The sequence below is a fragment of the Mustela putorius genome, unplaced genomic scaffold (assembly GCF_011764305.1).
Source record: "Mustela putorius furo isolate JIRA1106 unplaced genomic scaffold, ASM1176430v1.1 tig00003836_pilon_pilon_pilon, whole genome shotgun sequence".
In the NCBI taxonomy this organism is placed as follows: Eukaryota; Metazoa; Chordata; class Mammalia; order Carnivora; family Mustelidae; genus Mustela; species Mustela putorius.
This window is the reverse complement of record NW_025421989.1, coordinates 15,755,048-15,782,660: the sequence shown is the minus strand read 5'-3', so window position 1 is coordinate 15,782,660 and position 27,613 is coordinate 15,755,048. Positions and strand designations below refer to the sequence as shown.

The following is a 27,613-nucleotide window of genomic DNA, read 5'->3' as shown; positions in this document are numbered from 1 at the left end:
AAAGGAAATAAAGTTAATTCAATAAACAGACGCTAGTGGTAGTATTATAGATATACCTTGTTTTTAATTATCTGTATTGATTGGGCTTAGAAGTTGACTGATTTTCCAGGGTTTAAAGACATTCAAGGAGGAAAGAAGGATATGTTCTTGGTACCTCTTCTTGAGGCTTTTGAGTGTTTAGAAAGTCCTAAACTTAGACTGGTTTTCAAACTTTGATAAGACAGTCTGGTCAAGTACTTGAATAAAACTGATTGATAAATGGCTTATATATATGTCCAGTATTTATATAAGATAATACCTAAAGTCTGTAGCTATTTGTGACCTTTATAGTTCATGAGATTTTATGATAAATATTTGCCTTTTAGATTATTGATAAAAGCAAGAGAGACCCAACAGAAGAAATTGAAATTCTTCTTCGTTATGGACAGCATCCAAACATCATTACTCTAAAGGATGTAAGTAGTAGATTCTTGAACTTCGATCATTGGAATCAGTTGTCCAGCTCACATTTGGAATGTTTTCAAATATAATGTGTTAGACAAATAACTTAATAAGAGTAAGTTTTAAAAAAAATTGAAGGACAACACATGCAGCATAATTTAAGTTAATAAAAAAAACCTGTTTCTGTAGTTAAGTCTTATACTTTCGCTTTAAGAAAAGTGTTACTGACATTATTGCTTTTAATATCTTTACTGGAACATTTGTGTATTAAATAGTATTAGGGATTGACTAGTCTCATGCTCCATGGACTCCCCAGACTCTTACACAGTACTGCCAGAGAGAGCAAAACTTGTACGTAACCACGTTACTCCTCTGCGTACAGTTCATACCCCCTCACCTCCAGTCCTTGCCTTCCTCTGTCTGCAAGGGTTTTCACACTTCCTCTCCCACCCCATCCCCCAACTGTGCTCCACTATGTGCGCATCTTTAAACTTTCCTCCTTTTCTCATGCTGTTCTGTCTTTGAATTTAGGGTTTCCTCATTTAATACTACCACTTCCCTTCTTTGCCTGGCTTACTACCATGCATCTAAAACTTTGCTAAAACATTACTTCCTCCAGGAAGCCTGTCCTGAGCGTCACCATACCCCATACAAGTAAGGTATCCCCTCCTTGCTACCTGTGGTTTTTATCATAACAGAGCTGTTGGGAAAAGGTGTGAACTCCCCAGACAGCATTAAATCTTCTCTTGCTGATAGTGCTCAAAGGCTGCATCTGTGTTGTAGACTTGACATGTCCTGTGGCCAGCTCAGCCAGAGGACTTTTAAGGTACCTTTCACCTTTCACCTCTTGAGATTTCGTGAATTCCAGAGTTTACTCTCCCTTCTTCATAACCAAAACTCCTAATTTCCTCAGTTTAATTTATTGCTGTTCACTGTTAGAAGGAGAATGTTAGGGGTGCCTGGGTGGCTCAGTGGGTTGGGCTTCTGCCTTCAGCTCAGGTCATGATCTCAGAGTCCTGGGATCGAGCCCCACATCCCGCTCTCTGCCTACTTGTGATCTCTCTTTCTGTCAAATAAATAAAATCTTTAAAAAAAAAAAAAAAGAAGGAGAATGTTAGCTTAGTCCCATTAAATGTGAAGCTGTGTAACTTAAGTGACTCTTGGATATAACCTGCAAGAATCCAAGTAAACCAAAAAGAAGGTATAGAAAATATTTTCATCTTTGCCTTATAAACTCCCTAAGCTGTCACTGTTTTTCACATCTTTCCTCTTTCCTTCATTTCAAATTCCAAAGTCTCTAAAAATTTCCCGACTTTTATTATAGCATCTTTGACTTTTTAACTCTTGTTTCTATCTTTCTCTCTACTAGAATAAAAACATTGAGGATGGGTACCTTGTTTTCTCCATTTTGGGGGGCCCCAGCACATGGTACCTCTTATGGAACTAAATGAAAGTGTGCAGTAACCCTGTGGTGAAGGGGAATAAAAGGAACTGAAGTTTACTGAAGGGTCGTTTCAGTTTGGGATTGCTGGGAGTACAAATCAGAATTACAAGGAGCATTCTATTTCTACATGAGGAGTAAACGGCATGCTTCTGTGTGGTTAGATGGAATTTTTGCTACTTAATCTTCCTACTTAATTCTTGCCACAACTTGTCTTTCAGTTTAATCAAAACCAGGATAATTCATTGTACTGCATATGTAAATACAGTTCTACAATTGTAGGAGTTCCAGGAAAGTTACAGGCATGTGTCTTTATACCAATCCCTGCTGTCATCAGTAGATAGAAAGATCAAGAGAAACAAACCCTCAGAGAAAAAATTCAGTGCCCTTTGATATACGTTGCCCATAGTTACTTTGATTGCCATGACTTATGTTTCATAGAAGGAAATTACAGCTTATTTTCCTGACATCCAGTCTAATCAATTTGTATTTTAATATTCTTATATGTATAAAATGGTTTGGCAGATTTTATACCATCTATTGGTTGTGATAAGTAAAATTTTCCTTGACTATAAAATGAGTTTTAATTTCTCTTGAATATGCGAAACTTTATTCTGAGCACATGTAAAGCTTCAAATAATTTTTTACATTTTGATGTTGAATTTTACAGGTATATGATGATGGAAAATATGTGTATGTAGTGACAGAACTTATGAAAGGGGGTGAATTGCTGGATAAAATTCTTAGACAGAAATTTTTCTCTGAAAGAGAGGCCAGCGCTGTCCTGTTTACTATAACCAAAACTGTTGAATATCTTCACGCACAAGGGGTAAGTCTTTTTAACATTTTATACACACACACACCCCTTTACCTTTTCCTTTTTTTAAAACCTTTTCTTAATGTTTGAACTAAAATTACAAAGGTTGATGTTACTTTATGCATTAATGGAGAATAACTATTACTAGCTTATTCTGCTGTTACTCCTCTACATAAATTTCTCCCACTGAGCTTGAAGTGATACTTTGAAAACCTGACTTGTTTATATTAAATTCTTATGCTTCCCAAGAAAAAGTAAGCAAGGTCCTCTGACCTAGAAGACCTATCACCGTTTTTGCTAGGCCACTCCGGACTCTTGAGAACTGGGTCCATTGCAAATTTAGACACAGAACCAGAGAATCATGGGTTGTATTCAATTATAAAAGGAAATTAAGAGCTTACTTCTTAAGGAATTTATTTTCAATACATTATTCTTACTTTGTTTGTCCTTGCTCTCAGAAGCTAACAAGTGTAATGTAATCATTTCATCCTAGAGCTTCTTGACTTCTAGTTTTGACTGCTCAATTGGACAAAGAGGAGGGACGTACATACTGTTTTTTTTCTTCCTCCTGTCCTTGCCCCAGTTCTATGCTAGAGAGTTAAACTTACATTATCAGCGTTTTAAAATGAGATAATTTAAAGGTCAGCACTCGTCTTAAGTACGTCACTTGACATTTTGCAAATAAAGAGTATTCCGTAATGGAAATGTATTGTTAATGTACCTCTTTAATTTGTATTTCAATTAGGTGGTTCACAGAGACTTGAAACCTAGCAACATTCTTTATGTGGATGAATCTGGCAATCCAGAATCTATTCGAATTTGTGATTTTGGCTTTGCCAAACAGCTAAGAGCAGAAAACGGTCTTCTCATGACTCCTTGTTATACTGCAAATTTTGTTGCACCAGAGGTAATCGTGAATTATTTGCTTCCAGTATTTCAGTATATTTAAAAACTCATTTGCTGTGTTTATTTAATTTTTTAAAGATTTTATTTATTTGACAGAAAGAGACACAGTGAGAGAGGTAACAGAAGCAGGGGAAGTGGGAGAAGGAGAAGCAGGCTTCCTACCAAGCAGGGAGCCTGATGCGGGGCTCAATCCCAGGACTTTGAGGTCATGACCTGAGCCAAAGGCAGACGGCTTGATGACTGAGCCACCCAGGCACCCCTGCTGTGTTTAATATAGAGTGGTTAATAGTTGTTTCATTGAAGACCTACTGAACAAATAATTAAAATGTCAGCTCTTTTTCTTCTGATGGTAATAAATCCTGTCTTCGGTCCCCTACTACTTAGTCCACTACAGTCCTTTTTTTGCTCTGCCTTCTGTCTTTCTGCATAATCACACATCTGTAGCGGTCTGCTATCATTGACACTTTGGGGCCTGTGAGCACATGGAATTAAATGGAAACTAGTTTATTCTCATCCTTTCCTAATATTCTTCTAATTTCCTGATTTTGTTACCATCTTCCTGTATTTCTGAGGCTAAAACATCATGGTCTCTTCTTGTCTTTAGCTACATAACTAGGTACCATCTCTGTTATCCCCTAAAACCAGTTTGAGGTTCTTCCTTTCACAGAACTGCCATCCTAGCCTCGCTTCTTTCACCACAGCCCAAGTGACTGCCACAGCCTAGCTGCACCCTGTTCCCTCTCTCCTTCTGTGATCATTCTACGGAAGAGCTGTAGAGTTACTGAAGTCTTCAAGCACTGCTTTGATCAAGTTGCTTCTTTTCCTAAGAAATTTTGGTTCCCCATTGTAGCAAATCTAAAGTCCACTGCTTTACTCAAGATTTCATGCATGTTTATTATCACCGTGTTAAAAAAAAAAAGATGTAATTGTGGGGCCACCTGGGTGGCTCAGTCGTTAAGTGTCTGCCTTCTGCTTGGGTCGTGATCCCACGGTCCTTGGATGAGTCCCGCATCGGGCTCCCTGCTCAGCGGGAAGCCTGCTTCTCCCTCTCCCACTTCCCCCTGCTTGTGTTCCCTCTTGCTCTCGCTCTCTCTCTCTCTCTCTCTCTCTGTCAAATAAATAAATAAAATCTTTTTTTTAAATGTGACTGAACTATGTAATAAAAAATAAGAGTTAACCCTAATATAGGGCTTATGTGCCAGTCACTTGTATTAGCTGATTTCATCCTCACAAATAGCATTTACATATAATAATTTTTTCTCTTATGTGAAATGAGACCTTTTACTTGAATTTTGCAAGAAACCAGGTGCACAATGAGAGGTTATGTCATCTGAGGTCAGATTGAGATTTGAGCCCAGGCAACATGGCTACAAAGTCTATGCTTTTATCATTAGATACTTCACCAAACAATGGTAACAGTTGGTAAGGTTAGGATGTCATTGGATTGTAGAGCTCCATTTCCCCTCTATTTTCCAAACTTTTTGTAATCTTGTTACTTCTGAGATGTAAAGTAATACTTTTTTTTTTTTTTTTTTTTTTTTTTAAAGATTCCATTTATTTATTTGACAGAGAAATCACAAGTAGATGGAGAGGCAGACAGAGAGAGAGAGAGGGAAGCAGGCTCCCCGCTGAGCAGAGAGCCCGATGCGGGACTCGATCCCAGGACCCTGAGATCATGACCTGAGCCGAAGGCAGCGGCTTAACCCACTGAGCCACCCAGGCGCCCTAAAGTAATACTTTTTAAAAGACTACTTGCACCTGTTCTCCTGGTGGGACTAGAACTAATGAGGGACAGACTTTTTGCTTCTTTGTCCACATATCCACAGCTTCTGACACATATGGATGTCCAAGCATGGTCACTTCATCTAGCCATCTCATTATTCCTCAAGAGGGCTTCTTGCTTCAGACAAGCAATCTGCTTCTTGAAATCTCCATGTAGCTGTTTTGCCTTGGCATGTTGGAATGTTTTTTGCTTCAAAACCTAATGTTTTTTGTTTCAAATTTTTTTGCTTCAAGACCTTTTTTGCTTCAGAGCCTCTAAATTCATGTTCTTCAGGAAATCTTCTATGATTAAACTCTCCCTAGACTTGACCTTTTAATCACCACTTAGTCATTCAAATTAAAACTTGGAAGTCCTCCTGAAATGCTCCTTCTCCATCATTTCTCTACATCCTGTCAGTCACCAAACCCTTTCCATTCTGATTCCTGAATAGTTTAGACCCCTTTTCCCTTACCCATACATCGCATCTCTAAGTCCTTCCTGTTTTATCATGACGTCTTTTCCTTTCTATGTCCTGCCTTAGTGTGGTTCCTCATAGCCTTTCACTTAGTTTGCTACAAATTGTATCCTATCAGACGACCTTGTTTCCAGTCTGTCTGCTTGCCAGCATTTCCTCTCTACCTGGAGTTACTCTTTTGGTGTACATGTCTACCTATTTCATTGCCCTGTTTAATGTATCAGTGACCACAGATTGCCTATGGGAAAAACCTTTTAAATCCTTAAGATATCTGTAAAAGCCCTTCTTTGTTCTCTCTGGTATCCCCTACCTGGACATCTGGCCACACTGAATCCTTGCCTGTCTTTAAGCATGCTCTGCTCTCTTGCTTCTGCCCTTTGAGTGTCCCCTCCTCTCCCCCACCTCCTCTGTTTGCTTCCTGAATTCTTACTTATAGGCCCAGTACCAGCAGGCTGTCCCATAGTCTTCCTTCTCTCCCCATATCAAAAATGAATTGTGGCACCTGGGCATCTCAGTCGGTTAAGCGTCTGACTGTTGACTTCAGTTCAAGTCATTTTCTCATGGTCATAGGATCAAGTCCCACGTCAGTCTCCATGTTCAGCGGGTAGTCTGCTTGAGATTCTCTCGCCCTCCTCCCGCCCTGTTCTTGCTCTCGCTCTCCCTCTCATTCTAAAATAAGTAAATAAATCTTTAAAAACAAAATGAATGAATGGTTTCCTCATCTTTATGCCTATAACACTTTAGGCATAATTTTGTTATAATACTTACCATGTTGAATTATTAACTATATGTATGTTTATTTCCCCTGCCATATTCTAATTTTCTTGAGGAAACAAGAGTGTTTTATATTTATCACTCTTCATGCCGGATAATAATTGGTGATTACTAAATGCTCGAGTGAATCATATTTTTATATGTAAAAGTATAATTTTGCATTATATTATTTGTACTTTTATATATATTCCTAAAAGTAATGTTTTATGTAACCACTCCTGCAGCCTCATACAAAAATGAATATAAATTCATTTAAAGAAGAAACTTAGGGGCACCTGGGTGGCTCAGTGGGTTAAGCCGCTGCCTTCGGCTCGGGTCATGATCTCAGGGTCCTGGGATGGAGTCCCACGTCGGGCTCTCTGCTCAGCGGGGAGCCTGCTTCCTCCTCTCTCTCTATCTCTCTCTGCCTGCCTCTCTGCCTACTTGTGATCTCTCTGTCAAATAAATAAATAAAATTTAAAAAAATAATAATAAAAAAATTAAGAAGAAACTTAGAGGGAAGCAGTGGGGAGAAAAAGAAACTTAATTTCATTTTATTTTATAGTCTTCTATATGCCATAGCATCACTCAACAAATGCTAATTCAAATACCAAAATCAAATATATATGTATGTAAATATATATTCATATATATATGAATGAATTATTAGTTGTAGAATAGTATTAATATATTGCCTTGCTTGTTAATCATGTTCTGTTTAGGTTTTTCTTAAATACATTGATTTAGAAAATAGTACAGTTCATAGCCTATTCAGTTCTCTAAACAGTAATGTGTTAATACTACCTTTTGCTTTTTTTAGGTTTTAAAACGACAAGGCTATGATGCTGCTTGTGATATATGGAGTCTTGGTGTCCTCCTCTATACAATGCTTACTGGGTGAGTGGACCATATATTGTAATCAGCATTTATTCATCAATATTCTGTTCTATATTTTTAATCTCTCTGTTGTACTATCTTTCTTTTCATGTTTTCTCATATTATCTAATAATCCTGTGTGTGTATATCTCTCTATGTATATGTACCACATTTATAACTGTATCATTACTGGCTTTCTTTAATGTACCATTTGATAATGTCTTAAGGTCTTAACTTGATTTTTTCCATATCTCTTTTGTACTCTTATAGTGTATGTATAAACATACACTATTTTTAAACAGTCTATTCTAATGTGTCATATCTTAAAATATTTATATTATCATACATTAAGTCTAATTAATATTTCATAGCTTATACCTTGACCTGGTGCTTTATGGTGCTTCATGATGTTGATATTTTTCACTTTAGGAAATTTTAATGAAATATTACATTAATTAAATTAACTGGAGTACTCTTGAACACTGCAAATAAATGTGAAGATTACCAACCAAAAAAGAAATTTTATTCATTAACATTTTAATTTCATTATAAACTAGTTACACTCCATTTGCAAATGGCCCTGATGATACACCAGAGGAAATATTAGCACGGATAGGCAGCGGAAAATTCTCACTCAGTGGTGGTTACTGGAATTCTGTTTCGGACACAGCAAAGGTAAGTATGGCTTCCTATTATAAGCTTCTTAGAAAATAATTTCTTATAATCCCTGGTAAGAAAAAATAATAATCAGTTACATACTTTTGTTTATAAAGTATTATTTTAAAGTGATGTTACCAGATAACTTGAACTCAAAAATGGACCTATTGTTTTGTTTCCCAGAAGGTATTGGTTTGGTTTTATTATCTATACATCTAAAACTACTTACTGACAAGCATGATGAATAATAATGGTGGTATAAGAAACTCTTTTTTTTGTTGTTATGTTAGTTACCGTACAGTACATCATTAGTAGTTGTTTTTTTTTAAAGATTTTATTTATTTATTTGACAGACAGATCAGAAGTAGGCAGAGAGGCAGGCAGAGAGAGAGAGGAGGAAGCAGGCTCCCTGCTGAGCAGAGAGCCCGATGTGGGGCTCTATCCCAGGACCCTGGGATCATGACCTGAGCTGAAGGCAGAGGCTTTAACCCACTGAGCCACCCAGGCGCCCCAAGTACATCATTAGTTTTTGATGTAGTTTTCCATGATTCGTTGTTTGCATATAACATCCAGTCCTCCATTAATACATGCCCTCCTTAGTACTGTCACCAGGCTGACCCATCCCCGATCTCCCTCCCCTCTGAAACCCTCAGTTTCTTTCCTGGAGTCCATAGTCTCTCATGCTTCATCTCCCCATCTGATTTCCCCCCTTCATTTTTCTCTTTCTTCTCCTAATGTCCTCCATGCTATTCCTTATTTTCCACAAATAAGTGAAACCATATGATGATTGACTTTCTCTGCCTGGCTTATTTCTCTTAGCGTAATCTCCACCAGTTCCATCCATGTTGATGGAAAAGTTAAGTATTCATCCTTTCTGATGGCTGAGTAATACTCCACTGTATATGTGGACCACATCTTCTTTATCCATTCATCTGTTGAAGGGCATCTCGGCTCTTTCCACAATATAAGAGACTCTTAATGATAGAGAACAAACTCAGGGTTGATGGAGGGATGGGTGGGGGATGGGCTCGATGGGAGGTGGGTATTAAGGAGTGCACTTGTTGTAGTGAGCACTGGGTATTATATGTAAGTGATGAATCGCTGAATTCTGTTCCTGAAACCAATATTACTCTGTATGTTATGAACTAGACTTTAAATAAAAATTTGGAATAAAAAAATATAAACCTTTTAACCAAAATAATAGTAATAAGAAGAATGATGGGATGCCCAGGTGGATCAGTTGGTTGAGCGGCTGCCTTTGGCTCAGGTCATGATCCCAGTATCCTGGGATTGAGTCCTGCATTGGGCTTCTTGCTTCATGGGGAGCCTGCTTCTCCCTCTGCTTCTGCCTGCCACTCTGCCTGACTGTGCTCTCTCTCTCTCACTCTAACAAATAAATAAAATTTTAAAAAAGAAGAAGAAGAATGATGATAATGGCGGTAATCTTCATGATTTTTGTGGCTTTTTTGTACCTCACACTGCACCTCACCTAAATCATCCCATTTAATCCTCTTCCAAACCCTGTAAAATATGTGGTAGTATCCCCATTTCACAGAAGAAAAGCAAGGCTAGAATTTTTGTGTGAATTTGTCCATAGTTACATACCGGGAGCATGTGGATGCTTTGAACTAAGCAGTTGGTCCCAAAGCCCTTATTCCCTAGAATAACTGCACCATGTTCTATTTTTGGTTCATATTATATAGAAAAGGGTCTCATCTTTTTCACAATAAACAGTAGTATGGTTTTATAGTGTCTTCTTGAAATCCATTTGAAAAGCCTTTCTCACTGGAAGATCTGCCATACTCTGGCAGACTTGCTTTCCAACTCTGTTCTAGTTTTACTTTATTCACAGAAAATGCTCTTTTAAAATCAAGAGGGAAAATTTTAAAAATTAGAAAGAAAAAGAAGAGCAGTTTTCCTCTCCCGAATAAGAAAAACATAGAGGAGATAAAGAAGATACATACTGGTAAACGTGCTTGCTGATTTCTCTTAGAGGCGGAAGCCTGAGTTGAGATGATCGCATAAGTAAATAGGGTACGTCAAAAACATAGGTTGATTCTTTTGGCATAGAGATGAAGCCTCAGTTAACTAATTTAATGTCTGCATAGATGATACTTGGCTTTATAACTGATTTAAAATGAAGTGTTAGCCTTTCCCTTTTTTTAACAATTATTTCTTAAACCAGATGATTCATTTTTTTTCTGGGATTTCTTTTTAATCCATGTGTTCAACATTTACAGCATGCTTACAATGTGAAGGTCCAGGGATCAAAAGATGTGACTGAGATAGAATTCCTGATATCAGGAAGCTCATGGTCTAGTTGGGAGATGGCCAGAAGTATACAGCACAGTGTCACATGTGCTGTTACAGTGGTACATTTTTTTGTGTTAAAGAAGTTTACAGATGGTGCTCAGTCAGAAAGATTTCCAAGAAAGCTTTCCAGAAGCAGTGAGGGGATTTTCCTGGCAGCTTTAGGGAGCAGAAGGATGTATTCCATCCCAGGCTGCAGGAGCAGCACATGCTATTTGTGGTCAGGCCAGCCTGCAAATGGCAGAATGCTTCCAAGTTGCTGTGCAGTTTGTTGTACCTAGCACGGGGTACACGTGAGAAGGTAGCTGATGAACCCAGATTATAAAAGGCTTTGCAGATCATGCTCAGGGTTTCAGGTTTATTCTAGGTATTAGAGAATTGCTGAAAAGTATTAAGCGTTGTAATGATCAGAGTTTCCTTTTTCAAGTTTGTTCTATAGAGAGTAATTCTGATCTCTGGAGTCTGCCAGAAATTGTCATGATCAGTTGTGAGACATATTAAATAATGTCACTGTATAAAGTATCAAAGCTTACCCACTGCCTCCTTTTTAAATAAATTATAGAGATAACCTTGACTTGCTTTAATTTCGATAATTTGGCTCTCATTGACTTGATTCCAGTATGTTTTTTTGAATGAAAGAGAAAGGTGAGGATGAGATAAAAAATAGAGCACAAAAAATTGGATCTAACTCACAGCCTTTCTTATAAATATCACGTTATTACTGATAACTTCTGCAAATTTGTCCAGTTAAGACTTGAGATAAGCTTTATATGGTACAGTGAATATGCACAAAGTCGGAAGTGAGGGTTCTATCAGTCTGATGTGTTCCCTCAAGAGCAAGTTGCACATGTGAATGTCATTAGTCATATGGGCCGTATGTTTCATATGTGGCTTTGAGAAGAACAGGACCATCACTACAATTCACTGGGCACTTACGTGCCAAGGTCTATGCTAACACTTAATACCTATATTTTTTCATTCAGTCCTCACTGACCTAATATTAAGGGTTTTACTTATAAGGTTTTACTGTATTTCAGGTCACAAATGATGAAGACCTAGACTAGAGCAGTAGTAGCAAGATTTGAGCTAAATTAAAGAGAAATTTAGGGGGCAAAATAGACTCAGTGGTTAAATGGGGATAAGAAGCAGGGGAGGGGCACCTGAATGGCACAGTTGATTAAGCGTCTGACTCTTGGTTTTGGCTCGGGTTATGAACTCAGGGTGGTCAGATCAAGCCCCACACTGGGCTCCATGCTGAGCATGGAGTCTGCTTGAGATTGTGTGTGTGTGTGTGTGTGTGTGTGTGTGTGTGAAAATAAATAAATAAATCTTTAAAGAAAAAAAGAAGCAAGGGGGAAGCAGATAGTAAGCATGTAGTCCACATATCCACTGTAGGGAAATGAGTTATAGTGGTGTTCTTTCACCAAGATGTGGGATACAAAAGAAGTAGTTTTGAGAGGCATGATAATTACAGATTTGGACATTACGAATTTGAAATGCGACTGTGGTGTATAAGTAAGAGATGTATGTCCATTAGGCAACTGGCTATATTGATGCAGATCTTAGGAGAGAAGTTTTGGGTGGACAGTGGAGTTCGGAGTCACCATCTGTAGAAGCCAAAGACATGAATACGAATGAGTTTATCTGAACAGAGTGATGAGCCTTACGGAAGGAAGAGAGTTTTGTTGTGCCCCTGGGCAGTTTTGCAACTTTCTATGTACTTGAAGCATATTTTCTCACTTTAAGAATTTGGAAGGGGAGCTCTTAATTGTTTCACTTTTTATTTCTAATTCTGTTCAGTAGCTTATTCCTGTTCTTTGCTGTTAATGAAAACTAAAAATAAAAAATTAAATAATAGCAAAGGAGTACTTGGAATAACATCTCTTCAGTTCCCAGTACCAGTCAACCACCAGGTTCTGTTGCTTCTTTCTCTTAAGTAGCTCAGACCATCCATATTTCTCTGTCTCTTACACTAGCCTGAAGCCATCATCTCCTGCCAGTCTCAAATTGGAGTCTTCAGGCTTGCACCCTCCAATCCATTTTCCTCCACACTTAGTGAGGGTAAGCTCTCTAAAGTACAAACCTGACTGTGTCATTCCCTTGCTTTAAATAATTTCTTACCTCCATACAAAGACCAGATTTGCTAATGTAGTTTACAGGGGCCTTCATGGTCTAGTCCCTTCTCACCTTCCCATTTATCTGCTGCCATGTTCTACTTGTTTTTATTACAGCCTCACTGCACTCCTTTCAGTTCCTTAATTGTGACACGTTCTCATCCCTGACGGATTTCCTCTAATCACACTCCGCTCTAGCTCCCTGAATTGCTCTGTTTCCTTCCCCCTTCTCTATAATCTATCTACAATTCATCCTTCAGGTCTCACATTCCTCTAAAGAAGTCACTTCTAAGCCACCCCATCCTGTTCAGGTCAGGTGTCTCTTTGTGCTCCTCTAGCTATATGTCTTTATTCATCCCATCAAAGACTTTTAACTGTTTGCTTTGTAATTGATTGTTTCTCCCTCACTGGGCTGAAAGCTTCATGAGGTCAGAGTTCATTTCTATCTTGTTCACTACTGAATACCCAATGTCTAGCAGAATACTTGGCCTTTAATAGATACTCAAATAGATATATTTTTAATGAAAAATTAAACAAGTGGTAGATGGCTCTTTTAAGTCACAACTGTTCTTATTCTGGAGAGTATAAAACTATCTAGCAGTTAGATGGATCTGTATTCCATGCATAGGAAAGCATTTGGATAGATAGAAGGCATTTTCTCTGGAAGAATGGTATTTTGGGAGTTCTTGTTCTTTTGCTTCTCTGTATTTCTTTATTTTTTTTAGTAATGCCTGTGCAATGCCCATGAAGTGGGGAAAATAAAAATAACTCTAATCTGGGGCACCTGGCTGACTCCGTTGGTGGAGCATGTGACTCTTGATCTTGGGGTTGTAAGTTCAAACCCCACGCTGGGTGTGGAGCCTACTTAAAAAAAATAACTCTAATCTTTTGGAGGGGGCATTTGGAGCTCTCCAATTAAATTCCTATTATTGGACAGTTATGTTCTGCTTTTCATTATTACCAGCAGCACAAAAAAGTCTTAAGCTGAAAATTATTTAGAAATAAAACTACAGGGGCACCTGGGTAGCTCAGTGGTTAAGCCTCTGCCTTCAGCTCAGGTCATGATCTCAGGGTCCTGGGATCGAGCCCCGCATTGGGCTCTCTGCTCAGCGGGGAGCCTGCTTCCCCGCCACCCACCGCCTGCCTCTCTGACTACTTGTGATCTCTGTAAAATAAATAAATAAAATCTTTAAAAAAAAATAAAAGAAATTGGGGCACCTGGGTGGCTCAGTGGGTTAAGCCGCTGCCTTCGGCTCGGGTCATGATCTCAGGGTCCTGGGATCGAGTCCCGCATCGGGCTCTCTGCTCGGCAGGGAGCCTGCTTCCTCCTCTCTTTCTGCCTGCTTGTGATCTCTCTCTCTGTCAAATAAATAAATAAATAATCTTAAAAAATAAAAATAAATAAAAATTAAAAAAATAAAAGAAATAAAACTACAAAAGTATAGAAAAGTCAGAATATCTCAGTGAATAAAAGAGCCAAAGTACTTAAAGATACATAAATGTGGTAAATTTACTCTTTGGTAATGTACCAAAGTTACTGTTACTCAGGGAAGAGAAAACAGAGACTTGGGTTTTTTGCCTTTTTTTTTTTTTTTTAAAGCAATTGCCATGTTGGGGGCACTGAGGTGGCTCAGGCAGTTAAGCATCCAATTCTTGATTTTGCCTCAGGTCATGATCTCAGAGTCATGGGATTGAGCCCCATGTTGGGGAGTCTGCTTGAGATTCTCTCCCTCTCCCACTGTCCCTTGCCCTGCTCATGCTCACTTCTGTTCTCTCTCTGTCGCTTTCTTTTTTTATAAAGATAGAGTTATTTATTTGTTTGTTTGTTTGTTTGTTTATTCATCTGACAGAGAGAGATCACAAGCAGGTAGAGAGGCAGGCGCAGAGAGAGAGAGAGAGAGATGAAAGCAGGCCCCCTGCTGAGCAAAGAGCCTGATGAGGGACTCAATCCCAGGACCCCGAGCTGACTCTGACTCATGAGCTGAGTCGAAGGCAGAGGCTTAACCCACTGAGCCACCCAGGCACCCTCTCTGTCACTTTCTTTAAAGTAAATCTTAAAAAAAAAAAAAGAAAGAAAAGAAAAAAGAAATGTTATATTGACCAAATTGCTTTGAACCCCAAGGTTTGATGCCAGGAAAAAAATAGTGTCATAGAAGCTAAAGAAGAATGCTGACCAGTATCAAGTGCTATAGAAAAACAAACAAAAGTTTAAATTTGTTGTATTACTCCTCTTCTTCCCATTACAGGACCTGGTGTCAAAGATGCTTCATGTGGATCCTCATCAGAGACTGACTGCTGCCCTTGTGCTCAGACATCCTTGGATTGTCCACTGGGACCAACTGCCACAGTACCAACTGAACAGACAGGATGCACCCCATCTAGTCAAGGTGAGCTGCCCCATTCAGGCACTGCTTTCTGCATGACTTCCAGGAAACTGTGAGCCAACCCTGTCCATGCCCACAGCACCTTTTTCTTTTGCTCAGTCTGCATCCATTTCTAAAGTGAGATTCTCTTAAAATGAGCGGTTTGGAAAAGAGAAAGTCAAAGCATGCCAAAATATAATAAAACCAGTGTAAGAATGACTTCTGAGTTTATCTGTCACATAGGCTTATGGATTTCCTATTTTTTGTTTATACATTTCTTTCTTATGCAAAACCCAGAGCAAATTCTTTGAGGTTGTCAGCAGTGGCAAAACAAGTTCCAGAAGAGCATGTTTTGCTGCCCCTGGTATTAAAGAATTGCAAAGAGGGGCGCCTGGGTGGCTCAGTGGTTAGGCCACTGCCTTCGGCTCAGGTCGTGATCTCAGGGTCCTGGGATCGAGTCCCGCATCGGGCTCTCTGCTCAGCGGGGAGCCTGCTTCTGCCTCTCTCTCTCTCTCTCTGCCTGCCTCTCTGCCTACTTGTGATTTCTCTCTGTCAAATAAATAAATAAAAATCTTTAAAAAAAAAAAAAAAGAAAGAATTGCAAAGAAACAAAAAGTTGAATAGTCCTGAGTAAAGTGAGGGCTGCTTATTATAAGCCCATCCCTGTCCCTTCTCATCCATAAGTTCAGGCTCCCGTATTTGCCTCTTTTAGTTAAATCAGAGGGTTTGACCAGTATGGTTATTTTCATTATAAGCCCAATTAAATCTATCTAAATTTTCATATGAAGAAATTATATAGGGGGGAATATCTGTATTTCGTATTCTACGTACTCGTATTCTACGTACGTACCCATTGTCATTTGTGTTGTGACCTCTCTTTCCTATTTTCAGGGTGCTATGGCAGCTACATATTCTGCTTTAAACCGTAATCAGTCGCCAGTTTTGGAACCAGTAGGCCGTTCTACTCTTGCTCAGCGGAGAGGTATTAAAAAAATCACCTCTACAGCTCTGTGAAGTGACCTCAGTGAGATATTTGGTACCATGGTGTAAGCTGATAGCACAAGTTCTGGCGACAGGTAGCACATATCTGAGAGACACCTGCAAGCACACACTGTCCCAGCTGGTACCCATAATGCTGCTGCTCCTCCTGCTGCTCCTGCTTCCGTCTCTTCTCGCTTTAAATGATTGTTAGCAAGTTAGATTTTCCTGGAGCTTCGGATGAAATGAAAATGGAAACATGATGAAGACATATTCACTGAATCAACAAGAATAATGAACATACGAATACCACCTAAAAATACACTGAATAAAGTACTCTACACCATATAGCATTATTTTTATAGGAAATATTTCATGTCCCTGAAATATTCTTTGTTAGTTATAGGGATGGACAGTTTATGTTAAGCACTTAGCTTAAACAATCCGTTTCTATTAGCACTGTATCCCTTGTGCCATCCAACATTTTGTATGTTTTTGTAAACAGTTCATATACAGTACATTTCTGTACTGCTTTCTTTAATGTATACATGCTTTGTTTAACTTGGAATCTATTATTATTAATCAATTGACTATTAAGTCTGGTTAAATAGTTCACCTGGATTAACAGTATTGTTGGACAGCCCTAAAAATGGCCAGATTGTGGAACAGCTGTTGAATGTAATACTTCCAAAATGTACATATATTTCCCCATGTCTGTTTCACTGGTTCGTTCATTTGTTTGTTTCTTAAAGTCAGGTGCTTTGTCAGACTAACCTAGAGAGCTGTTATGGTAGAGAAAGTTATCACGTGTGTGTGGCATGACATCAAGAGTACACCTATGAAGTTAGTCCATATACGTTGCAACTCCTTAGGGTCCTTTTTTCCTTAATCAAGGAGGTAGTTCTTGCACTTTTGATCTTGAATAGTATCCATATTTAGTATTTGGCATATAATTTGGGATTTTGCCAATATACATCAAAGGCCTTTAAGAGTTCTGGTGAAGAGATTGGCGAAGGAAAATTTAACAACAGGTCATTCAAGTCCCATTAGATCTTTCACGTTTAAATAGATCAAATTGCAGAATTTAGCATATGAATAACAGGATACCTGTTCTTGTATCCCTGCAAGAAAAGTGAAAAGTATGCTTTTTGGGAAAAAGGTAAATCATAATGAGTTCTATCCCATTACGATGCTCTATATTAAACACTAATTTGAATGTAATAAAGGCCGCCAGCCTCTCTATGAAATTGGATTTAAACTTTCTTATTTGAGGGAATAAAACATTCTTGATCAAACAGTATTTGTTCTCACCTGAAATTATAGCTCAAGTAGGCTAAGTGAATGTTCATCATTGAGTGTTTTCTGAATTCCTTCTGATGACTTACAGCCATATAATGCTTCCTTTAATTTCAGAAATGATCAGCTTTCATAGTGGTTACTGGGTCTGCTTAGATTACAGTATTCGTTATCTACATCTAATTTCGGTAGTTTCCACAATTCTATTTGATTAGAGAAACTTTTGTATCCATTATTACCTGTATTTTGGTTAAGCTACCTAGCGTACATCAATATGTAATGTGAAAAACAAAAACTAGGAAAAGTGATTTAGCTTAACCTCATCAAGAATGTGCCCAGCCATGTACCGAGCCATTTACATCAGAAGTCTTTTTACCTGCTCAAAGCTTTAAATCTTTTGAGTACAAAGCCAAGAAAGTGTAGTTTAGTTTAATGTCTTGGAAGCCACTTACTATTACTTTAAGTTCTCCTCTACACAGCTAAAGAGAAAGGGAAAATCTGTAACATTCATTTTGCTTAAGTGACACAAAATGATTATTGCATAGAAATCAAATGTAAGTTTATCTTCTAAATTTAAAAAATGTACAGTAAGAGGGATTCAGAAGATCTAGATGGAGAAAGTTTTTTAAAATTCTTGAGTATATAAATGCTGACTATCAAAAACTGCTTCCCATTGCCCAGAAAATTTTTTTTCTTTCTTTCTCTCTCTCTCTATTCAGTGTTTCAAACCAAACCCATCCCAAATTCTTGTCGCTTTTAAAATGTTAGTGTAACTCTAGGCAAAAAAAAAAAAAAAAAAAAAAAAAGACACTTTCAAATTTTGGACACCAATGCTATTCCATAAGTGCTTAGGTGTGTTGTCCATCGTAGTCTTAGAACCAGAAGTAAATGTGTAAGTCCTTATAAATTATCTAGTTTGACATTCTCATATTGCATGTAAAGTAACTAAGAACCAAAACAAAGACTAGAATCCTTAACTTCTTACTCAGTTTTTTTCCCCCTCATAACACCATGCTACCTTTCCTTCATATTATCACCCAACCAGGAGCAGAGTTGTTAAAAAAAAAAAAAAAGCATTTCTTGGGACATTACTCCACTGGTAGATGAATGGCAAGTTTATTGCTTTCAAAGATAATGCCTTCTTTGCCTACTTCAACTGCCAGTTTTATTGGAGAAAAGCAAGTCATGTGTTCACAAAACTGAAGACTTTCGCCTAAAATGCAGTTCATGAGCTTGATTTATTTCATCTGTGATCCTGGTGTTCCTATTGCCTTTGATTTACAGCAGACAGCTCTAAATGTAATGCTTGCCCTGGGTTTACTTTTCCATTAATTACTGAGTCCAGTTCCTCTGGGCCCTTAACCAGTTAGTTCTCCTAGTTACCAGGGCTTCTCCCAGAAGGTTTTGGTTTAGTCTTAAAGATTATTTCAGTGTGAAAGAAGGAACTAAACCATCAGGCCACTTTTACAAACTTCCTCTTAGCCTATAATCCAAAATAATATCTAGAATGGTAGAGTGCATTTAACTTTTCCAAGCATATGCTGAAAAATATGGATTACGCTACCACGTGTTTTGTATCTTCCCTTTCAAGTGATGATGTTAAGGTAAGTTTTTGTCCTTTTAATTTTTTATGTAAGTCATTTCAACTCCTTCTAATTTATAGAGATGTCTTTTTTCCTAAGTACAGTAGACCTTTAACTTCCATTTATTCACAAGCAACCCTAAAAGTCCAAAAATATAATATTTTGACAAGGCACAGAATCAAGATGCTGCAAGGCTGATGTGTGGGGAAAAGTCACTTAGGGTCTGGAGGGGGTGTGGTGTTGTACACAGTAGAGATTCACATTTCACATGTGGTAGGCTGCAAAGTATGGGTTTGGATCAACCATTTCCCACCTAATTTTAAGAAGTGGGGACATTATGAGAGGTTGGGCTGGCCTGTTTGCTGTGCCCTGCACCCTCAGCCCAGGAAAGATTTGAAGAGGGAGAAGGGTGCAAAGGCTTCATGAGTAAGAGAATGGATTGGGTTGGAAAGGGACTGGGGTGGGTCCAGCCTGGGATGAGAGCAGAAAAACATCCAAGATTTGGGAGCCTTTGTACAGATGTACTTAATCACCCTGGAAGTCAGCAATACATATCTCAACATGGCTTTGATAGTCTCTACTTCCTGGCCTTTATAAATGACTGAAAAATACTCGGCTTGCTTTACCGTATTTTATAGATAAAATTCTCATGGTGGTATCGAGGATTTATGAGATTTGTGAAGGCATTAGGACAGGTATCTCAGGAATATAAAGAGTTAGAAAAGGTCTGTTTTCTGTGCTTAAGAAATATATTGGGTTCCATGGTTGACCCTTGGTACTTAAACCAAGAGGTTCCAATCTAGTCAGAGTTCTGTCTCTCTGAAAGGTCCAGCTCCATGTGACTCACACTAGATGTATACATTGAGTTTTATTTAATTCACAGATAAGTTGACCTAACTCATTATTTATATTTCAATTAGTGAAAATAGTCCTCTTTTCGCCTCCAGATTGCTTACATTTTGCTGGTTTCCCCAAGTGACCATTGGTGGAGACCAATTAAAGAAGGAATGAAATTTGCTTTCTTGGGACTGTGGTATTCTACAGAGCCACGCTTAACCACTTTTTCTAGTGAAGAATCTACAGAATGATAATACCTAAATATGGATGGCCAAGAAGAATTTTTATCTACAGTGTGCTTTATGTACTTCTGACACTGCTGTATTTTGTGTGGTCAAGTGACTTGTAACTGGTTCCAGTGTGACTGAGTGTTCTCAATTCTAGTAATGAAGTCAAGTTAATTTTCTTAAGCATTGTATTACTATCGGTCTCACATTTACCACTTTGATTCTAGTCTTTTAACTGTTCATACAGGGCATAGCAAGGGTTGGGATGAGAGTCTACTTCCTACCTCTTAAGGCACTTTCCTCATTATTTTGCCATATAACCTTGAAGTGCATGATAAGCTGTTTAAATGTCCATGACTTCTCCCAGAGCAACTAGCAAAGTATATGACATTGAATAGAGATTAGTGAAAAGGAAAATTTAGAGACTTAAGTTCAGAGATGCAGACCTCAAGAAAACCTCTTCCAGAGCACATACCATTTGAGTACAATGTGTGTAAACACATGTGAGAGGAGAGTCTCCGTAATAGTCTAATTAGATTAGTTCAATATCTAATGGAAGTGAAAATCTTTACTCCTAGTATCACTATAGTACTGAATGAGCTGTATACTGAGTTTTTCAAACAAGTATGTAAAGTAGAACTTTTAAATACAAAGCAAGGGCATAAGGATAAAGGTTTTGGTTTGTGTATCTCTAGTTTATCATCTAAAGCTTTTTTTTTTTTTTTAATTGCCATTCCTTAGCATCCTTAATAATTATGGGTGATGAGTTTTTAATTCTTAAAATTATGTACATGTATTAGGTTTATCTTAACTCTTACCCAAGCAAAAGGGAAGATATACACCTAAGGGATGTAATTATTTTGCATTTTTGGCCTTGGGTGGGAATGGGGTGGGCAACTACTTAAAACAGTTTTTAAAAAAGAAAAAAAATCACAAATATTTTTCTACTATTATACCTGATCTTACTTTATACTAGTTTCTCTCTAGTAAGGCATGCTGGAAGCCCAAGTTACCGTATCATGAGTTCCTATGTATTGTACCTTTTATTGGTGGTTAAATCACATCAGATACTTGGCACTGCTGCCATAATTATGAAATGCTTGTAAAGGATTAATTATCACTGAATACTTTAAATTGTTTTACTTAAGAGTTTAATCTGGGAAGTTTTCAAATCATACTGTTAATGCGTAATCTAAGCTCTTTCAGATGTATCCATGAATAATCCTGGAACAATATTGCTTGTATTCCTGTCACAGAACAGGTTTTGTAATCTTTAAAAGAAATGAAAATTTATATAATAAAGTTTCAAATAAATGCATGTATGTCATTTATCAGGTTATTTCAGTTATATGATAATCCTTCATAATTGCAAATTCTATCCAAAGTATAAATTTTTTTCCAAAGTATAAATTTATCAAACTGGATTGATAGAACTTAAAACAAGAACATTTCTGAGTTAATAAGAAGTGCAAGATAATTTTTGTATGCAAAGTCTTGGTTAGCCCAAAGAGTCACATCAGGCACATGAATCATAGATCTTAACCCAATACCAAATGTGATTAATGATTCAAAGGATACAGAGCGATCACCAGGCACAGGTGAAATAATCTGTTCTTCAAGAAGTCTGAAATCATCAGACTTAGCTCGAAAATACCCTTTCTCTTCCTCATTACTGTACACTTTGGACTCAGAATTAAAGGACAATTTTCTTCTGAGCAATCTGGAAACATTGCTCAAACAAGGGGAGTTACTTGGTTTTGCAACCTCCCCTTTTTATACCTCATTGATTACACAAATTATGAACCCCCATTCTCCAGCCAACCATGCTTAATCAGTCCATAAATTCCATGTTTTACAATAAGCCATCTCTAGAGACAAAATGTATCTTGCTAAAAGCATTTTATTTTATTTTTTTTAAAGATGTTAGTTATTTATTTGACAGAGATCACAAGCAGGCAGAGAGGCAGGCAGAGAGAGAGGAAGGGAAGCAGGCTCCCCGCTGAGCAGAGAGCCTGGATCCCAGGACCCTGGGATCATGACCTGAACTGAAGCAGAAGTTTCAACCCACTGAGCCACCCAGGTGCCCCTAAAAGCATTTTATTTTTTTTATTTTTTTTTAAAGATTTTATGTATTTGACAGAGAGAAATCACAAGTAGATGGGGAGGCAGGCAGAGAGAGAGAGGGAAGCAGGCTCCCTGCTGAGCAGAGAGCCCGATGCGGGACTTGATCCCAGGACCCTGAGATCATGACCTGAGCCAAAGGCAGTGGCTTAACCCACTGAGCAACCCAGGTGCCCCTAAAAGCATTTTAGACATAAGAACTTTTTGTTTTCTTTCTGCTAATATCATTGGCATATTTAAGGAAATTTGATTGAGGTCATTGATTTCTGGTAGGGAGGGAATGGGTTATAGTCCTACAGTTAGCCCTTACCTTCCCCATTGACATTCTTAGTGATTTTATATTATGATGGTGTATTTATTCATCATTTCAGGCTGCCATAACAAAATACCACAGACTGGGTGGCTTCTGTTGAAGCCAACAGAAACTTATTTTCTCATACTTCTGGAGTCTGGAAGTCAATTAGGGTTGGGTTCTTCTGAGGCCTCTTCCCTTGACTTGCAGATGGCCACCCTCTTGCTGCCTCTTCAAGTAGTCACTCTGCCCCTTCTGTCTCTTCCTCTTACAGGGATATAAGTCATATTGCATTAGGGCCTCACCCTTAACAGCTTTGTCTTAACTACAATTCAGGCCAAAACAGTTTGGGGACTATCCACATGGATTAATTTGGCTATTCAGGTTAAGATGGAGAGCTTCAAGGTCTACTTGGTATTTACAGAGGCAACGTAGGACTGTTACTGTGCTTGTTTTCTGCTGCTGTAACAAATCACCACAAACTTGGCAATTCAGAACAACACATTTATTCTCACAGTTCTGTAGGTGAGAAGAAGAAGACCCAATATGGGTCACACTGGACTAAGACCAAGGTGTTGGACAGGCTGAATTCCTTTCTGAAAGTTCTAGGAGATAATTGTTTCCTTGCCTTTTCCAGTTTCTGAAGGCTAGCTGCATTCCTTGGGTCATGGCCACCCTCTTCCATCTTCAAAACTAGCAACGGTGGGTAGAGTCCTTGTCACACGAATCTGACTCCTCTCTTCAACCTTTTCTTCCACTCTTAAAGACTCATGTGATTGGCCCACTCAGGTAATCCAGGAAACTCTCCACATCTCTAGGCTAACTAACTAGCAACATTAATTGCATCTGCAATCTTAATTCTTTCTGCCACATAGGATAATATATTCACAGGGTCCAGGGATTAGGACATGAACATTCTTGGGGTCCATTAGCCAGCCTACCATGGTTATCTAAAAAAACATCTAACTCCTCAGACAAGCCAACATGAAGGAGCAATTTTTGCCATGATCACTCTTCTGCAGCTTTGAAGATCCAGATACTGAATTTTGTTAATCCACCCTAAATTGATAGAATTGATTGACTTTAGAAAAATTAGGTAAAGGAAGTGCAGGATGCTATAGAAATATATAGCAGAGTTGCCTAAGGGTCAGGGCAGGGTAGGACTTCTAAGAAAACAATGATTATGCTGCAACCTAAAAGGGGAAGGAAGGGTAGAGAACAGAATGTACAGAGAGAGTTAGAGGCACTCAAGAAAATAAATCATGAAACTGTGGAAAGGGCCAAGATGCCCTTCAACAGATGAATGGGTAAAGAAGATGTGGTCCATATATACAAATGGAATATTACTCAGCTGTCAGAAAGGATGAATACCCAGCTTTTTTATCAACATGGACGAGACTGAAGGAGATTATGCTGAGTGAAATAAGTCAAGCAGAGAAAGTCAACTATCATATGGTTTCACTTACTTGTGGTGTATAAGGAATAGCATGGAGGACATCAGGAGAAGGAAAGGAAAAGTGAATTGGGGGAAATTGGAGGGGGGGGGACAAAGCATGAGAGACTGTGGACTCTGAGAAACAAACTGAAGGTTTTGGAAAGGAGGGGGTGGGGGGATGAGTGAGCCTGGTGGTGGGCATTAAGGAGGGCACGTATTGCATGGAGCACTGGTGCATAAACAATGAATCTTGGAACTCTGAAAAAAGTAAAATTAAGATGTTAAAAAAAAAAGAGTAAATCCAATACTGCATAAGAAACTTGAGCACACGGGCGCCTGGGTGGCTCAGTGGGTTAAGCCGCTGCCTTCGGCTCAGGTCATGATCTCAGAGTCCTGGGATCGAGTCCCACATCGGGCTCCCTGTTCAGCAGAGAGCCTGCTTCCCTCTCTCTCTCTCTCTCTGCCTGCCTCTCCATCTACTTGTGATTTCTCTGTCAAATAAATAATAAATAAAATCTTTAAAAAAAAAAAAGAAACTTGAGCACATGTTTAAAACCAGTAGAACAAATATAAAATTGAAATATTAAAAAATAATAAAAAAAAAAAACTTAACAGCCACCTGACACATACTTGAGACAGGTAGAGTCATCGTCCCTCAGGAACTTAACTGCCTCAATGTGAATGCTTTGCTAAAGGCAAAAGACAACCTTAGCTTGACATTAACCAGACTTCCAAGATCCTTCCAAAAATCCCTTTGGAAACTTCCTTTTCTCTACCCATCCCCATCAAGATATATGTTAGCAATCATCCTCCCAACATATGGCCCACTGATATACTTTTAAAGGGTCTCATGACTAAGGTTTTACTAGATAGTGGTAAATGACCTTTTCCTAACAACAGCTACCCCATCAAGGTCCTGGAAACCTTGTTGACTTAACGCTATCTTTAACCCCCTCCCAACTTGAAATTATATAATTAGCCATTCCTCACAACCCCAGTGCAGCTCTTTCTGCCCACAGGTCCTGTTCCCATGCTTTAATAAAATCGCCCTTTTTGTACTGAAGACATCTCAAGAATTTTTCCTTGACCACTCATTCCTGAACCCCAACATTTCACATCATGCTAAGCATGCTCCTGTTCCAGGCCTTTGTGCTCTGCCCGGTAGTCATTTCCCTCAGATGTCCCCATGACTCACCTCTTTCCAAATGATTCTGATGGTCAGTCAAATGTGAGAACCATCCTATGATAGACAAATGAAGCCTGATTTTTTTTTCCTTTGGGGTTTTATACTGAGTAATTGGCAGAGACTTTTGGTTGTTTTTTTTTTTTTTAAGATTTTATTTATTTATTTGACAGAGAACACAAGTAGGCAGAGAGAGAGAGAGAAGCAGGCTCTGCATTGAGCAGAGATCCCGATGCAGGTCTCGATCCCAGGACCCTGGGATCATGACCTGGGCTGAAGGCAGAGGCTTTAACCTGCTGAGCTACCCAGGTGCCCTGAGACTTTTGGTTTTTAAATATTTGAACTTCAGACACTTGGGGTCTGACTTGCCAGGTGCTAGGCAAAACTGCTAAACAATGAATGTATTATATCGATTTAATTCCCACAATAACCCAATATGATATGTAATATTCCTATACCCAATTTATAGCTGAGGTAACTGAGACTTATAAATAGATTAAGTAACTTGTCCATAGTTATAGAGTAATAAGTTGCTGCAGAGCTGAATTTGAGCCCAGCTCTCTCTAACTTCAAAGTCCAAGGTCATAATCATTTGGCCTCAAAGCAAAATTCAAATAAATTTCATAGATGTCCTTCATTCTCAATTGTGAATATTACAAGTTACTGCAAATGGAAAAAGAAACCCAGAACTTTAAGTCCCCATCATCTTTCAGTCTCTAAGAAATGCCTGTCATTGGTTTCTCATCCTCAGCTATTTTAGTGTTTTGGTCTGGATGATGCTTTGTTTGCAGGTGGGTGGGTTTGTACTGTGCACTGTATAATGTTTACCAGCATCCCTGGCCTCTGTCCACTAGGTGCCAGCAGCAGCATCCTTCTTTCCCAGATGTGACAACTAGAAATATCTCCAGAGACTGTCAGATATCTCTGGTATAAAATCACTATTTTCAACAATAGTACTTTATTTCTCTGCCACTTAGGTATGTCCATTTCCTTGGAAAGATAATGCTGACACCCTAATATTTTCAGAAAAGTGATTTATTTAAAATAAGTTTACTGGGGCGCCTGGGTGGCTCAGTGGGTTAAGCCGCTGCCTTCGGCTCAGGTCATGATCTCAGGGTCCTGGGATCGAGTCCCGCATCGGGCTCTCTGCTCAGCAGGGAGCCTGCTTCCTCCTCTCTCTCTGCCTTCCTCTCTGCCTACTTGTGATCTCTCTCTGTCGAATAAATAAATAAAATCTTTAAAAAAAAATAAAATAAGTTTACTGGGGCACATGGGTAGCTCAGTGGGTTAAGCGTCTGTCTTCGCTCAGGTCATGATCTTGGGATCCTGGGATGGGCAATGGGCTCCCTGCTCAGTGGGAAGCCTGCTTGCTTCTTCCTTTCCCTCTGCTTGCTGCTCCTCCTGTTTATGCTCTCTCTCAAATAAATAAATAAAATCTAAAAAAAAGACAAAACCAAAAAATAAAGTTTACTTAAAAGTGAAGCTGTATGTCCTGTATAGTCAGCTGTATAAGTTGACTGGGATTGCTATAACAAAATACCAAAAACTGAGTGGCTTAAACAGTAAAAATTTATTTTCTCACAGTGTCAGAGGCTGTAAGTCTGAGATCAAGAGGTCTGCAGTGTTGGGTTCTTGTAAGGATTCTCTCTTTGGCTTGTAAAGGCTGACACCTTGTTAACACGGTGTTCCCCTCTGTGCCTGCGTCTTAACCTCCTCTTCCTCTTCTCATAAAGACACCAGTCAATATTGCATTCCGGCCCACCGTAATGAACTCTTTTCGACTTAATTACTTCTAAAGGCCTTACTTTTTTTTTTTTCCATTCTTAAAGGACTTTTTTTATTTATTTGAGAGAGAGAGAGAGAGTGAGCACATGAGAGGGGTCGGGGAGAGAGAAAAGCAGACTCCCAGCTGAGCAGGGAGCCCTAAGCAGGGCTTCATTCCAGACCGTGGGGTCAAGACCTGCGCCAAAGGTGCCCCTAAAGACTCTATTTCTAAATACAGTCACATTCTTAGATGTTAGGGGTCAAGAATTCAATGTATTAATTTTGGGAGGGCACAGTTCAGCCCATAACACCGAGTTTATGTCTTTTCCCCTCTTTCCCTCCTGGTGTATATACTGAGCATCTACTATTTGTGAGACATTCTGCTAACTGATGGTAATAGCAAGCAGCAGATGTAGCCTTTATTATAAAGTAATAACAAATGTCATGCAAATATTATGCCTTGGTAATGGAGATCACCGGAGAGGCTTGTCCTTCTGCTCAGTCTCCCGACCACGTCGGGCGGGTGAAAGGGACTAGTTAAAACGAGCTGTGAGGGGCGCCTGGGTGGCTCAGTGGTTAAAGCCTCTGCCTTTGGCTCAGGGCATGATCCCAGGGTCCTGGGATCAAGCCCCACATCGGGCTCTCTGCTCTGCAGGGAACCTGCTTCCTCCTTACTCTGCCTGCCTCTCTGCCTACTTGTGATTTCTCTCTGTCAAATAAATAAAATTTTTTTTTTAAGATTTTATTTCTTTATTTGGCAGAGAGAAATCACAAGTTGCCGGGGAGGCGGGCAGAGAGAGAGAGGAGGAAGCAGGCTCCCCGCCGAGCAGAGAGCCCGATGCGGGACCCGATCCCAGGACCCTGAGATCATGACCTGAGCCGAAGGCAGCGGCCCAACCCACTGAGCCACCCAGGCGCCCCAATAAAATCTTAAAAAAAACAAAAACAAAAAACAAAAAACGAGCTGTGAGATTAATGAGTC

The 27,613-nt window shown here is 38.9% G+C and overlaps 1 protein-coding gene across 7 annotated transcripts in view; it reads left to right on the top strand.

Moving 5' to 3' along the window:
- The window catches only part of RPS6KA3 (ribosomal protein S6 kinase A3), a 111,792-nt gene extending 90,638 nt beyond the window's left edge, over positions 1-21,154 (top strand). For all 7 annotated transcript variants that reach the window (XM_045089390.1, XM_045089391.1, XM_045089395.1 and 4 more), the window contains 7 exons: positions 366-455; positions 2,553-2,711; positions 3,445-3,606; positions 7,416-7,492; positions 8,029-8,146; positions 14,799-14,939; positions 15,807-21,154. In XM_045089390.1, coding sequence (XP_044945325.1) covers positions 366-455; positions 2,553-2,711; positions 3,445-3,606; positions 7,416-7,492; positions 8,029-8,146; positions 14,799-14,939; positions 15,807-15,929 — 870 coding nt within the window. In that variant the 3' untranslated portion in view covers positions 15,930-21,154. The remainder of the gene's footprint in view (positions 1-365; positions 456-2,552; positions 2,712-3,444; positions 3,607-7,415; positions 7,493-8,028; positions 8,147-14,798; positions 14,940-15,806) is intronic.
- The last annotated feature ends 6,459 nt before the right edge of the window (positions 21,155-27,613 follow it).